At 36.2% G+C, this 13,656-nt stretch overlaps 1 protein-coding gene across 1 annotated transcript in view; it reads right to left on the bottom strand.

Moving 5' to 3' along the window:
• The window catches only part of Cbp80 (Nuclear cap-binding protein subunit 1), a 393,330-nt gene that overhangs the window by 152,327 nt on the left and 227,347 nt on the right, over window positions 1-13,656 (bottom strand). The window contains exon 15 of the mRNA XM_090368459.1: window positions 10,739-10,876. Coding sequence (XP_090224585.1) covers window positions 10,739-10,876 — 138 coding nt within the window. The remainder of the gene's footprint in view (window positions 1-10,738; window positions 10,877-13,656) is intronic.

The following is a 13,656-nucleotide window of genomic DNA, read 5'->3' as shown; positions in this document are numbered from 1 at the left end:
CTTAGTCTTGCTAGTAAAACCTCTTCCTGTCTATTTTGTCTGAAGCTGGAAATCCATAATGCTGGTTCTTCTTTGATTTGGAGCAATTTGTTATTACTTTGTGCCTTCCATATTTCTGACCACTGAAACATACAGACTTTTTTTATATGCTTCAAATAATCTCTATATGGTACTTGGTAATTTGCTGGTGTTGTACTGTTTGGTTTTTTGGCTGCCTGATCTGTTCTCTCATTGCCTAAGATACCAGAATGCCCTGGGATCCAGCAGAATTTCACTGAATGATTCCTACTTCGTAGATGGTTTAAACAGCAAATGATTTGTTTTTGATTGGTTTTTGATTGTGATATTGAAAATTGATTGCCCAAAGCAGACACTGCACTCAATGAATCAGTGTACATTATACTGCTAGCATTGTGGAGAGTGCTAATATTCTGTAAGGATAGTTTGATTGCATATAACTCAGCAGTATGAACTGCTACATTCAACTGGTAGTGATATGGAGACTGTAAAAGATGGAAAGACAGCTGCGACACCAATGGCAGAACTTGTTTTTAAGCCATCTGTATATATTTGGCAGCTTTGTGTTGTCGAGGGCATGTTCTTTATGTAGTTTGATATTTTCATCTGCTAGGGATTTCTATCCCCATTGCTGAAAGTGGGTATCAACAGTGAGGGAGATTTACAGACCAGGGTGGATCAGGAATATCGCTCTCTTGAAGAATGTTATCAAAATCAATATTCGAATTGCGAAGCAAATCTTTTAGTCTAATGCCAGTTGGTCTATTTTCAGTCGGTTTACTGTTATAGAATGCTGTCCATTCAGGGTTGGAAAGCAACAGTCAAACGGGATGGTCTGGAAGGCTTTGAATTTTAGCTGCATAATTTAGAAGCAACATTTTCCTTCGAAGGTGAAGTGGAGGTTCGTGTGCCTCTACATACAGACTCTGAACAGGGGATGTTCCAAATGCGCCCAGAGCAGTACAAAGGGCACTGTGTTGGATGGTATTAAGTCTGATTAATGCACTTTTCATAGCTGAATCATATACAATAGCACCGTAGTCTAAATGAGATCTGATAATAGCATGATACAAATGTAATAGCGTATCTATCAGCTCCCCATGTCATAGCAGAAATGGACCTAAGTACAAAGGGTACTAGGAAAGTTTTGCAATATGACGCAACAATGAATCACAGGAAGCTGCTTGTTGCTGCATGTTGAGACATGTTCATACGTGCATAGTAGCCGCCGCGCCAAGTCGAATGGGCTCAGTTATTCATTAGTAGTGAGAGTGTAAAGTGCTTGCGATGGCATCGTGGTCACGAAATGAGATAAGGACAGTTTTGCGGTATAATTTCGTGCGTGGTTTAACCATAGACCAGTGCTTAGAAGAAATGACTCTTGCACTAGATGATGATTGTCCACATCGTACAACGATATTCAGGTGGTATAGAGAATTCCAAAGGGGAAATTTCACTCTGGAGGATTCTGAGAGGCCGGGAAGGCCACGAACGTCAGTTACGGAGGAAAACGTTACTGCTGTGAGGAAAATGCTTGACGAAAACAGGCGAGTGACCTACCAACAGATAGAGGATACTTTGGGCCTAAATGCACCAGCAATTCGTTCGATTCTGCAAGATCATTTGCACGTGAAAAAACTTTGTTCTCTCTGGGTGCCGCATCAACTGACTGAAGAGCAGATGACACGATGTGTTACTTGGTGCCGGGAGATGTTAAAAAAGTTTGATAAGGGACAATCTCGGTATGTGAACAACATCGTGACAGGTGACGAGACTTGGCTGTACTATTACGATCTGCCGACCAAGGCTCAAAACAAAGTTTGGGTCTTTGATGATGACGACACACCTGTAATTGTCAGAAAATCCCGATCTGTAAAGAAGAAAATGATAGCTGTATTTTTCAAATAGAGTGGAATTGTGGAACATGTCGTTTTGGACACGCAGAAGACAGTCACAGCTAAGTGGTATACTGAACAATGCCTGCCTAAAGTCATTGGATCTATGAAGAACCTGCGGCCAAAGTCAAGAATGGACACCTGGTACCTCCATCACGATAATGCTCCAGCTCACCGCGCCAAAGCCTGCACCGAATATTTGACCACGACAGGACTGAAACTTCTCGAGCACCCTCCCTACAGTCCAGACCTTGCTCCCTCCGACTTTGTACTGTTCCTGCATGTGAAAATGAAGCTAAAAGGGAGGCGGTTTTCCAGTGATGAGGACCTTCTATGGGCTTGGGACAACGAGTGTGCTTTACTCCCTAGTGAAACTTGGCAGAACTGGTTTAAAGATTGGTTTCGGAGGATGGAGAGGTGTATTGAATGTAGAGGAAATTACTTTGAAAAAATTAAATAAACAAAGCTGTATTGCAAAACTTTCCTAGTACCCTTTGTATATTAAGTTTCTTTAGACAAACAGTTCGGAGATATGATATGTGAAACAAAGTTCAGTTTGGTCTCCAATATTAAGCCTAGGAAACGAAGATTACTGGTGAGAGGGATCAAATGGTTTTTTAATCTGAGTTCCGGTTCTGGGCGTAGCTTCCGTTTTTTGCAAAAGTGAACTGCAATTGTTTTTTGTTCTGATAAACGATATCCATTCTGCATTGCCCATGTCTCCAACTTATTTATGGAGAGTTGCAGCTGTCTTTCAATGGTATGAATATTTTGTGAATGGCAAGATATAGTAAGATCATCAGCATACATATATAGTTCTACAGTATTTGGGATGTTGTGTGTTGTGGTGTTCAGTCTAAGTGAAAAAGGGTAGAGCTCAGTACTGATCCTTGTAGGACACCTTCTTCTTGAGTGTAGAACCGAGAAAGTACAGATTGGTAGCAGACCTGAAAGGTTCTGTGTCGAAGAAAATTTCTAATGAATTCTGGTAAGTGCCCTCGCAATCCTATGGAATGAAGTTCTCTTAATAGGCCATACCTCCAGGTAGTGTTGAAAGCCTTTTCTATATCAAGACTTACCATTACAAGATGTTAATTTTTGACATAAGCATTGCGGATGTTAGTCTCGGCTTTCATCATTAGATCCAAAGTGAATCTTTTTGTCGGAAACCAAACTGATTGTTGTTCATCAGTGCTTTAGTTTCAAGAATCCAGGTAAGCCGTCTGTGTATCATTCTTCTAGGATTTTACTTAGGCAGCTGGTCAGAGAAATAGGTCGGTAATTTTCTGGAAGTGAGTGATCTTTTCCTGGTTTAGCAAAGGCTAAAATGATTGAATGATGCCAGGAAGATGGATATGTACCTTCAAGAAAAATCCGATTATAGAACATTAATAGTAAATTCTGTACTGTTTATATGTTATAGCATTACATAATATATGCCATCACGTCCAGCTGCACTGTTGGATGATCTATTTAATGCTGTTTGCAATTCAAATAGGTTAAACGGTTGATTATAGGCAATATATTGGGTAGTATGGAATTTTATTTTGTACCTTTCAGCCGAAGCTTTGATTTTAAGAAAAGAGTTGCCATATGCTGATGTCGCAGATGTTTGGTAGAAATTCTCTGCAAGGGCGTTAGCTATTTCTTCAGAAGAAGAAATTTCCTGTCCATTTTTGATTAAGGTAGGAGAAGGAAGAGGTGGATATTTCCCATTTAATTGCCAAATCTTTTTCCAGATGAGATGACTGCTAGTATCCTTTGTAATAGTGGAGGCAAAGCTTTATGTATTTCCTTATTGGCATTGGTACAAGCTTCATTCCACCAGTTTTTAAGGTTTTTGTGTTTACATATGGAGGCTTGAGGTATTGCTTCGGAGGCAATGGTCAGTATTTGCCCGGTAACATGCTCTGTGACATCATCAATGGGTTGTAGTCTGATCAATTGGCTATCAAAAGAAAGATGGATTGAAAACCTTTCCCAATCTGAGCGATTATCAGGGTATGATGTTTGAAGCATTTGAATTCTGCATATGATTGGAAAGTGATCACTACTGTGTGGGTCATTTAATACTGTCCATTCTATACTAGGATATAATATGGGGGAATAGAGAGTTAAATCAATTGCTGACATAGATCCAGTGGGAAGGTGAGTATAAGTACTTTCACCAATGTTCAGTAATGTTAGATTCAGTTGGTCTAGTATCGTCTCGATCAAGTGTCCTCTATTGTCCATGTGGTCTGATCTCCACAATGGATGATGCGCATTGAAATCACCAAGGATACAAAAAGGCGGTGGTATTTGTCGTATGAGGTCTTCTAGTTCTTTAAACGTGCACATCTTGTTAGGTGGAAGTTACAGAGATACTAAAGTTAGAATTTGCCCAACTGATACACGTACAGCAATAGCTTCTAAGTGGGTTTGAAGCGGAATATTTCCAGAAGGTATTTTACAGTCAACTAGAATCGCGACGCCTCCATGTGCAGATAATGAGGAGTTTCTATCTTTTCTGTAAAATGTAAAATTTCTGATTAATGGAGTTACTTTTGGAGTTCCAAACAGTCCAAAGTTTGGAACTCCAAAAGTTCCAAACAATCAACGCCCACTGGCCAAACTTTTGGAGTTCCAAACAATCAACACCCACTGGCCTTCAGCCAGTGGGTGTTGATTGTTTGAAAAGACTTCTATCTGTTTAGCCTTAGCATGAGCACATGATGCAAGAAAGCAATCTTATATAGCATCAGCCAAAAAAAAACCGCCCTTATTTCACCCATCTCCTGGCTCCAAATGTTTGTCAAGAAGTTTGCCTTGAATATATTTAAGCTATCAACTGCTACAATGACAGATGGAAGTTTGTTCCAGCAATCAACCACCCACTGACTAAAGGCAAACTTCGGCACATCTATCCTACAACTGTCTTTCCTCAATTTGAATTTATGCCCTCTCAGGTGATTATTCTGAGCAAGAGGAAGAATCCCATCTGCACTGAGCATGCTCAAACCATTCAAGGCTTTATACACCTCAATCAGATCACCTCGCAGGTGCCTAGTCCCAAGACACTAATTTGCAAAACTTAAGCCTTTCTTCGTAAGAGCAACCCTTTGTTCTGTTTGTTCCCCTTCTCTGTACTAGTTCCAACAGCTCTACATCCTTCTTAAAATGAGGCCTCCAGACCTGTATACAGTACTCAAGTGTGGCCTGACCATTGCCTTATACAAGGGGATAATCACCTCCTTATCCCTGCTAGAAAAATTCCAGTATAACAGTGACAAGACACCATGAGCTACTGTTGCAGACCGTCTGCACTGCTCTGTTGTAGCAGAAGTGGATCATTTCACAAATTCTTGGAGGATATGGAGGGGTGAAGTGTGTAGTTTTTTTTTTTTTTTTTTGCCGTTGCTATATAAGCTTGCTTTCTCGCATCACTTGCCACTGCTACCACTATTACACTGAGGGGGGGGGAGGATAGTACAGACCTGCACTAATCTGATGGTATGTGCTAAAGTATCAATTGCACATATCCCAAGAGCTCGCGATTATCACCACAATAATTAATATATACAAGATATGCTCAGGGTAATGAAGTTTCAAAAGAATGAGAAGCAGACTTAATTTAAATGATCAAGAGAGCAAACCATACAAGAACAGTAAGCCTTAAGTGTATGTAAAGTATTGTCAAGAGAGTTGTCAAATAAAACAAATGAATTTCAACTCCTGGTAAGTTCAAATAATGTTGACACAATATGCCTTAAAGAAATGTAGTGGAAGCCAGAAACAGAATGCCACTATCTCCGTGAAGACAGAAAGTTTGGAGTAGTTTTAAGATTCTTATCAAAATCAGCCCGTATGCAAGAATACCTTTCCCAAATTCAAAACACAGCAGAAGAGAATCTGTGAAGCTGAATAAAAAAGTAATGAGAGTGGGAATAATAATTTTCCCTTATCAAGTAGAGCAAATGTGGAGAGGACTCAGTATGGGAATAAAATTTTCAAATAAGCTTGATAATAATACTGGCCAACAAAAGAAAATTATTTTTGTAACTCTGGAGCAAAATTTGCAGATTATAGAGTGAATTGTTTGACTGATTCCAAAAATACTAAAATTATGCCTCTATCGTGTCTCCACTGAAAGAAAAAGAATTTTATTAACTTAATGAATGAACATTTTCAAAAATAATACAAATACTATCTTACAATTGAGTTATTCATTTTAAAATACTTTAATCAAAATATGTGCTACATACATTTTATTTCTCTAGAAATGTGAGTTTTTCTTTTTGCTAATCCCTTAAGAAACCAGCTGCAATCTCCCACGATCGCAGTATCACCAACCATGATAGCACTTTTACATTATGAAAATGTTCGTGTTAAAGCACTCCCTTAACTCATCACTTACATCTCCCAAACCTGAGGGGGGGGGAAGGAGATAGGAATGAAGAAAATGGATTTTCAAAGACATTTGGCAGCCCACATCTCTCTCTAAAAGATCAGTAAATTTGACAGCAGAAATTCATTATCCTCTCCTTTCTTTCCAAAAAATCCATGCACAAATGCTAAATGATAATAAAGCTGCTAGTTCAATATATTATAGTTTTGTTTCAATTACATCCTCTTTGAATTTCTTTATTTGAGGCCAAACAATGATTCCTTCTTTCAGTTTTGCATCTGTTAAACTGGAAAGCATTTCTCTTAGGTAGCAGAATGCACTTCCTTTATCCAGATCCTTAACATAAATTTTTTATTAATCCAAGCTTTATATGCAAAGGTGGAAGAACCTTTTTCTGGTTCAATTATTGGAACATATTTTATATTACTTCTCCACATTAAAATTTCCTCAATCTTTTCCCATTGAATTTGTATTTTAAAAGAATAACTCATTTATAAGATAGTATATGTATTATTTTTGAATATGTTCGTTCATTAAGTTAATAAAATTCTTTTTCTTTCAGTAGAGACACAATAGAGGCATAATTTTAGTATTTTTGGAATCAGTCGATCAATTCACTCTATAGAATATGTTCTTCTGTTGCACGATTGTCCCAAATAAACATAAAAAAAGAAGAAAGAAAGAAAAAAAAAAAACTTTTGTGAAACCTTCCTGTAAACCAATGAATAATCCAATTACCTTGGGATAAATCACTACAGACATTCCAAGCAAACTCATGGTACTTTGTTGCACTCAGGATCTTGGACATACTCTTGCTTGAACAATCTTTTCAGAGCCAACAGCATGAAGTAGAGGAATGATGGAAATGAATCCCATTATGCAGAAAACCATTATGCAAATAAACATAAAAAAAGAAGAAGAAAGAAAGAAAAAAAAAAAACTTTTGTGAAACCTTCCTGTAAACCAATGAATAATCCAATTACCTTGGGATAAATCACTACAGACATTCCAAGCAAACTCATGGTACTTTGTTGCACTCAGGATCTTGGACATACTCTTGCTTGAACAATCTTTTCAGAGCCAACAGCATGAAGTAGAGGAATGATGGAAATGAATCACATTATGCAGAAAACCAGCTTTTAAACTTAATTTTAAGCCATAAATAATATACACCATTCATTAAGATTGTGTTCATTCATAAGTCCACTAATATGTTTACCGAAATGCAACCGACACAAGGAAATATGTTGAAAACACTGACTTTTCAATAAACAGTAACACCTCTATAAGACTACTTTTACAAAAGACCAATATTTCTTAGAACATTTTTAAGTAAGTGTCCTGTGTATTAAACTGCATGCTGGCTCACATCCAAATCTCCAGGTTGTGTTCTGACTACACCAAAACTCACAACAATTGTAAAACAGTTATTAATTAGTCCAAACTAGATTTTCAGTCCATACTAAGAATAGAAAACTTGCTTCTTGTCCAGACAGTCAAACGCTCTGGCCTGACAAAGCTACTGGCTACAACTTTTGCCATTCTGAACTCCACCTCTGTCAAAACCTGATGGTTCTATTGCCACCTCAGTTAACGATTAAGCCGACTTGGTAGGATTCTACTTTTCTTGTTAAATCTTGTATTGACAACCTTGGTAGACAATCTCCTCCTACCATTCCCAGTACACTCCAGTGATGCCTCCTATGGTCTTCTGTCATAAGGATGACAAAAGAATTTTGAACATTCTTGATGTTAAGAGAGCTCCAGGTTCTAATGGCATTTCTCTCCTTGTACTCAAAATCTATGCTCCAGAGCTTACTTTACTTACTTACATTGCTACGAGTAATTATTAAAATGAAACAAGCTGTTTAAACATGGGTAACGCATTTCCAAAGTTTCTACTACCCAGGTAGTATGCATGCATCATTTTATTACATCTCATATTGTGAATACCATCACAATGAGTTGTGTAGGTATTGCGCTACTTTGAATAAGTAACACTTCTCTGTAGAAAAGACTACTGTTACTTATTCTCAGATGGGCACCACCATCACCCAAATGACATCATTTTGAAGCTGGTTGGCTTCATCCTCGGTGGGTGGGCAGGTACCCTGTGCAATAGTGACAACCCAGTTATGAAGTTTTTTTTTTTTTTTTTTTTTAGGAGCATTAGCAACTAAGGCCATATTGCTCCGAGATATGCAGTGGTCATTCCCTGACCTTTCCGCATCCTCCGTATTTGGTGGTGACGGGCTCGAACCCCGGTCTAATCAAGAAGCGTGTGCTATGCACTGCTGCTCCTTCCCACCTGGCTACGGAGGCGCCCAGTTATGAAGTATAACTCCACAATATGAGAGATGCTTGACAGTGTGCATGGTTTAATCTAAATATATTTCTTGACAAAATGTCAAAGAGTATGAAAATACTCTTTTACATTTCGTCAAGGAATATATTTAAATTATTAAAATCTCAAGAATAATTGACATAACTTGTTATATTTTATTCTTCTATTTGATAGTATAAACCAGAGCTATGATGCTCAATATGTTCTACCTTGATTTCATTATTTGTAAAAGAATAAGAGAATTTTACCTCAATATGATACATAGAACATTTCCATATGACACTCTCCAGAAATTAAAACTAATAAAACATTAATGCAAAATGATTGAAATAAATTGAAAACAATTAAAAAACCAACTGAACACAAAAAATAAATAAAAAGTAATACAAAAAGTAACGTAAAATTTTAAAAACGATTTTCCTTCCTGAAGCTGACAACATTTTTTGTCCATATGTTGTGATCACAGGAAAGAAAATTACCACGTATGTGTAAGCATACATCTTAAATAGAGATTATTAGTCTTTGCACATGCATGTAAAAGACCATGAATCGGAGATTAGATGTGTCGGGTGACTGTTAGAATTCTCATGTAAGTTAGTTTCGATGGTTTCTGCAATTAATAATCTTGTATAATTACGTTGGACAGTAAGTATTTTGACCTCTTGAATAAAAATGTGTTTTCCGTCAATGGCATGAAAGGCTAATTCTACGCTGCTGAATGAGAAGTATGAACTGAGGAAGCGTGCTGTTTAAACTGAAAATTCAGAGGGAACCAGGCTCGTGGTTTCCTCTGAATTGTAGGACTGCACTTGGAATACAATATCAAAGCATGGATATTACACCTAAAAAATTACATCAGACTTCTTGAAAGGACTACAGAATTTGGAAATGAGTCACTTTAGAGGGTACCTAAGTGAGATATATAAGTCTTTGAGAGGGATCAGTAAAATATGTGAAGGTGAAATTTTCATGGTTATAAATGATTCCACAACTAAGGAATGTGAATTTACGTCTCCTAGGATTAGATGCGCTGAGAGGAAATGAACTACAGATCTGATCAGACAAACTTCATGGAATGGATCAGTGATAAGATGGAGTGGTGCAGGTGAAGTGATAAAGTCTATTTTTTTGCCTCCAATACAAAGTAAATCTTACAGTTGGACTGAAATGTGCTTGCCAACTTTAAGTGACAAACAACTAATAATTGCTTGGAGGCCACTGAGGGAGAAGAGTCCACTTTAAGACAATTATGGAAATGTTTTAATGTCAAAATGCAATAGACAACACTGCAATTGCCTGTATGAATAGTACACAAGTTATAGCCTGAATATGTTGCTAATTTCTCCGGATTCTAAGAGAGGTCACTCAAAACACGCAGTAAGGGACATTGATCATTTAGTAGAGTTAGTTAGTTTAAAATTTAAAAAACTGTTGATGGCACATGCTAACAGACTCAATGGAGTGGATGCAAGCCTCAGAGAAATTAACTGATGAAGAGATGGAGAAGCTGAGAGCCTCAACAGTAAGGGACGTCAAGCACCGGAGGCAATGAAGTAGCTTTTAGATAAGTTTGCCTGAACAGAGAAAGAATTTAGTAATTAATATTGGTTTCTTTTGAACTTCACTGTTGCAAAAAAATCCTCAATGAGAGGAAGAAGGAAAGGATGGAATCAACTTACAAATATGATTATGCTTCCAGAAACACAAAGCTGGATTTTTTAAGTTCCTGGTATGTGGGACAAAGGTTATTTATCCTTTAAGGAGTAAATTGATATGCATATTGAATGTTCAACTCAATTAGGTTATTGTTAAACTAATATTTATTTATCCTAACAATGAATTTGGTGCTTGAGTTTATAAATTCTCTGAGATTAAATGTCATTATAGCATGGGAATTTACTGCTCCATATCCATTGCAATTTTAAGAAACCACTTGATAACAACTGAATCCAAACTGAACTTCCAAATTAAACTTTCACATTCAATGCTTAAAAAAAAAAATAATAATAATAATAAAAAGTGTTACTGAGAGAGAGAGAGAGAGAGAGAGAGAGAGAGAGAGAGAGAGAGAGAGAGAGAGAGAAAAAGAAATACCTGAGACATCTGTGAAGAGTTTCTGTTACAAATTTTGGTTTAGGATGCAAGGTATCCATGCTTAAGCTGTCATTCCAATCATCCCAACTCCAGCGAAACTGAAAATTGCTTAAATGATATGCAAACCAACTTGAAAACCTAAAACAGAAATAATATCAATAATTAAAACTCTACTTACTGATAAAAAAAAACCTATTTAGTACAAATACTTGCTGTCATTAAATTTTAATCATTCTTAGAAAGGAAAGCAGCAGTCAGTAGCAACCTATCCCTACTAAGTGACAGTCACTGTTGTCAGAACAAGAGTTACTCAGTAGTTTTTCTTATAACGTGTATTTTCTAAACAGTCAGACCAATTTGTTTCTAAAGATTTTATACATACAGGCTATCAACACCATAATGCCCCAGCAAAAAGCCATGTTTATACAGAGAGTAAACAGCAATTATGGGTTGTGAAATCAGACAGCATATTCATGCAGTTTGTGGAATAATTATGAATGCAATTTCTATGAGACTCTTATGACTAGTTTGCACTGTATTTGAACAGCGTTTGATATTTTAGTTCTAAAACTCACTAGGAGTGAGCATAATTAAAATTTTAATTGCAGCGAGTTCCCAAACAAAAACAGTCACAATAAAAAAATAAAGACAGCATACTCCGTTTTTTATATGTCTATGAAGGTGAAGAAGTTTAGTGAAATATCTGGATCAAAAAGTTTTAGTAGTTAAATTTGCACATTCAGCAAATGCAGAGATAAGTACAACATTAATATTGAAGGTTTTGGAGTGAAACAATAATAATAAAAAAATTTATAAGGTTGATAGTATCAAGAGATGAAGACAGTTCGAGAAAGAGAGAAATTAGGAGCTTCCACTGAAGCTATGTATCAACAAACATTCTCATTGTGTAATTAAAACCATCAGAATTTTTATTTCTTAGTTCTTGACTAATATATTGCGTGACTCCAGACACTGTCATCTCGATATCCTCTTCCTAGTCCACTCCCTTGCTTTCCTTTAAATTTCAGAGGAGATCCTTCCACCACTAATGACTCCATTACAGTAGAATCAATGCACACATAAATGCTTTTGTGATTCATTCTAAGAAAATTATTTCACAAATTCTGGTTCACACCCTATGTAAACCTAGCTTAAGGTTTACAGTTCAAGGTGAAAAGTCTAAATTATAGAAAATATATTGTATTTCCCAGCAAATACAAAGTTTTTGTTTTAATTCATAATAAAATATTGTCCACACATATATATATATATACACACACAGGAATACCTTGCACAGTGCAGTTTCGAACAGCGTGGGTTTCACTATAGCGCAGTTTACAAATTGAAAAAAAAAAAAAAATCAATGCGCTATGCACCAATACATTTGATATGTATGTATGTATCATAATGCTAGCACATAGGTCAAGGCATTATGTACTGCCCAGCAAATACAAAGTTTTTGTTCTAACTCATAATAAAATATTGTCCATATATATATAGGAATACCTCGCATAGTGCGGTTTTGCTATAGCACGGTTTACAAATTGAAAAAAAAATTAACGCATTACACACCAATACATTTGATATGTATGTATGTATGTATCATAATGCCAGCACGTAGGCCAATGCGTTATGGATTCAAGGGCAGTGAGGTCATTCATTGTGCGTAAGCTGTACAAATATTTTTCGCCGTGTATTTTTATTAAAGATTATTTTTTAAAAACGTTACACCTTTTATACGCAAATATGAGTGGAAAGAATAAATGTAATGGCGCTGAGAGTTCTTCTAGATCCAAACCTCGAACGAGGTATGAAAGTAAGGCAGGCGTTGCAAAATGACATTCGATGTTAAAAAAAGATGTATACAGATAAAAAGAAGAAAACCGTGCAAACTAAGCTGATCAGTTATTTTTCAAAATAAAAATATGGTGCATACTTCACTTATATTCTTTTGGTATGTACATACTGAAATAAAATCATTTGTACTGTACTTACTAGTATTTTTCATTTTTATCATTTTAATTTATTTTTTTGCAAAAACTTCGTGTGCATCAATTTACGGTAAACAAACACCTATATATTTTTGCAACTCGGCCCATATAATCAAATTGTCGGAACGCATTACATTAAAATACATACTAATAATACCTTGATCAGCAGAGTTTCGCATATAGCGCGGTATTTTTTTTGGCACAAATTAACCACGCTATGCGAGGTATTCCTGTATATGATAGTTTATTAAAATGAACCTATTTTTAATACAAGATGAATGACTGTTAAACTGGCATGCGTGGCACCCCAAAAAAAAGTTGAAATGGGGGTTGTGCAGGACTCGACAGATGGTTAACTTTTTTCTTTTTATTTTTACTTGAAACAAAAATATTTTAGTTTGTGGTACTTATTTTATTGTAACTTTTTAATAACACATGCAATTTCAAAATTACATGATCAAACTTTTTCCCATTTAGAAATCTGCAGAATCAAATATGCATTCAGCAATATTATTTAATTCAAAGATTGAATAGAAATGAAGCGAAAACAAGAGTACTTATCATTCATTCAGTTCACAAATCTCTGCACAAAATTTATTACAAGAAGGAATGCAGTGAACAACCATTTTGAGAGTTTCACATGTTTTTCAACACATTTTGAGGTAATTTCTCATCACAAGCCCTAAAAATGTTCTGTGCCATCATGAGACAATGCAATATTTAGAGTCAGAGAATGTAACAGTTGGTTCTCTTGAACTAAAATGGTAATCCTTTGACACACAATGGAAATATCAGAGCAGAACCTATATGAGGTTCTGACCACCTGCAATTGAACAAACTACTAATCAGAACCCTTAAAATATTCCTCTTGAAGTTGAAAACAGTGCAATATTTAGAACTGAAGAGGGCAACAGGGGGGGGGGGATT

The sequence above is a fragment of the Mastigoproctus giganteus genome, chromosome 2, assembly GCF_048544385.1.
Source record: "Mastigoproctus giganteus isolate SK-2022 chromosome 2, ASM4854438v1, whole genome shotgun sequence".
In the NCBI taxonomy this organism is placed as follows: domain Eukaryota; kingdom Metazoa; phylum Arthropoda; class Arachnida; order Uropygi; family Thelyphonidae; genus Mastigoproctus; species Mastigoproctus giganteus.
This window is presented reverse-complemented; position numbering and strand designations above follow the sequence as displayed.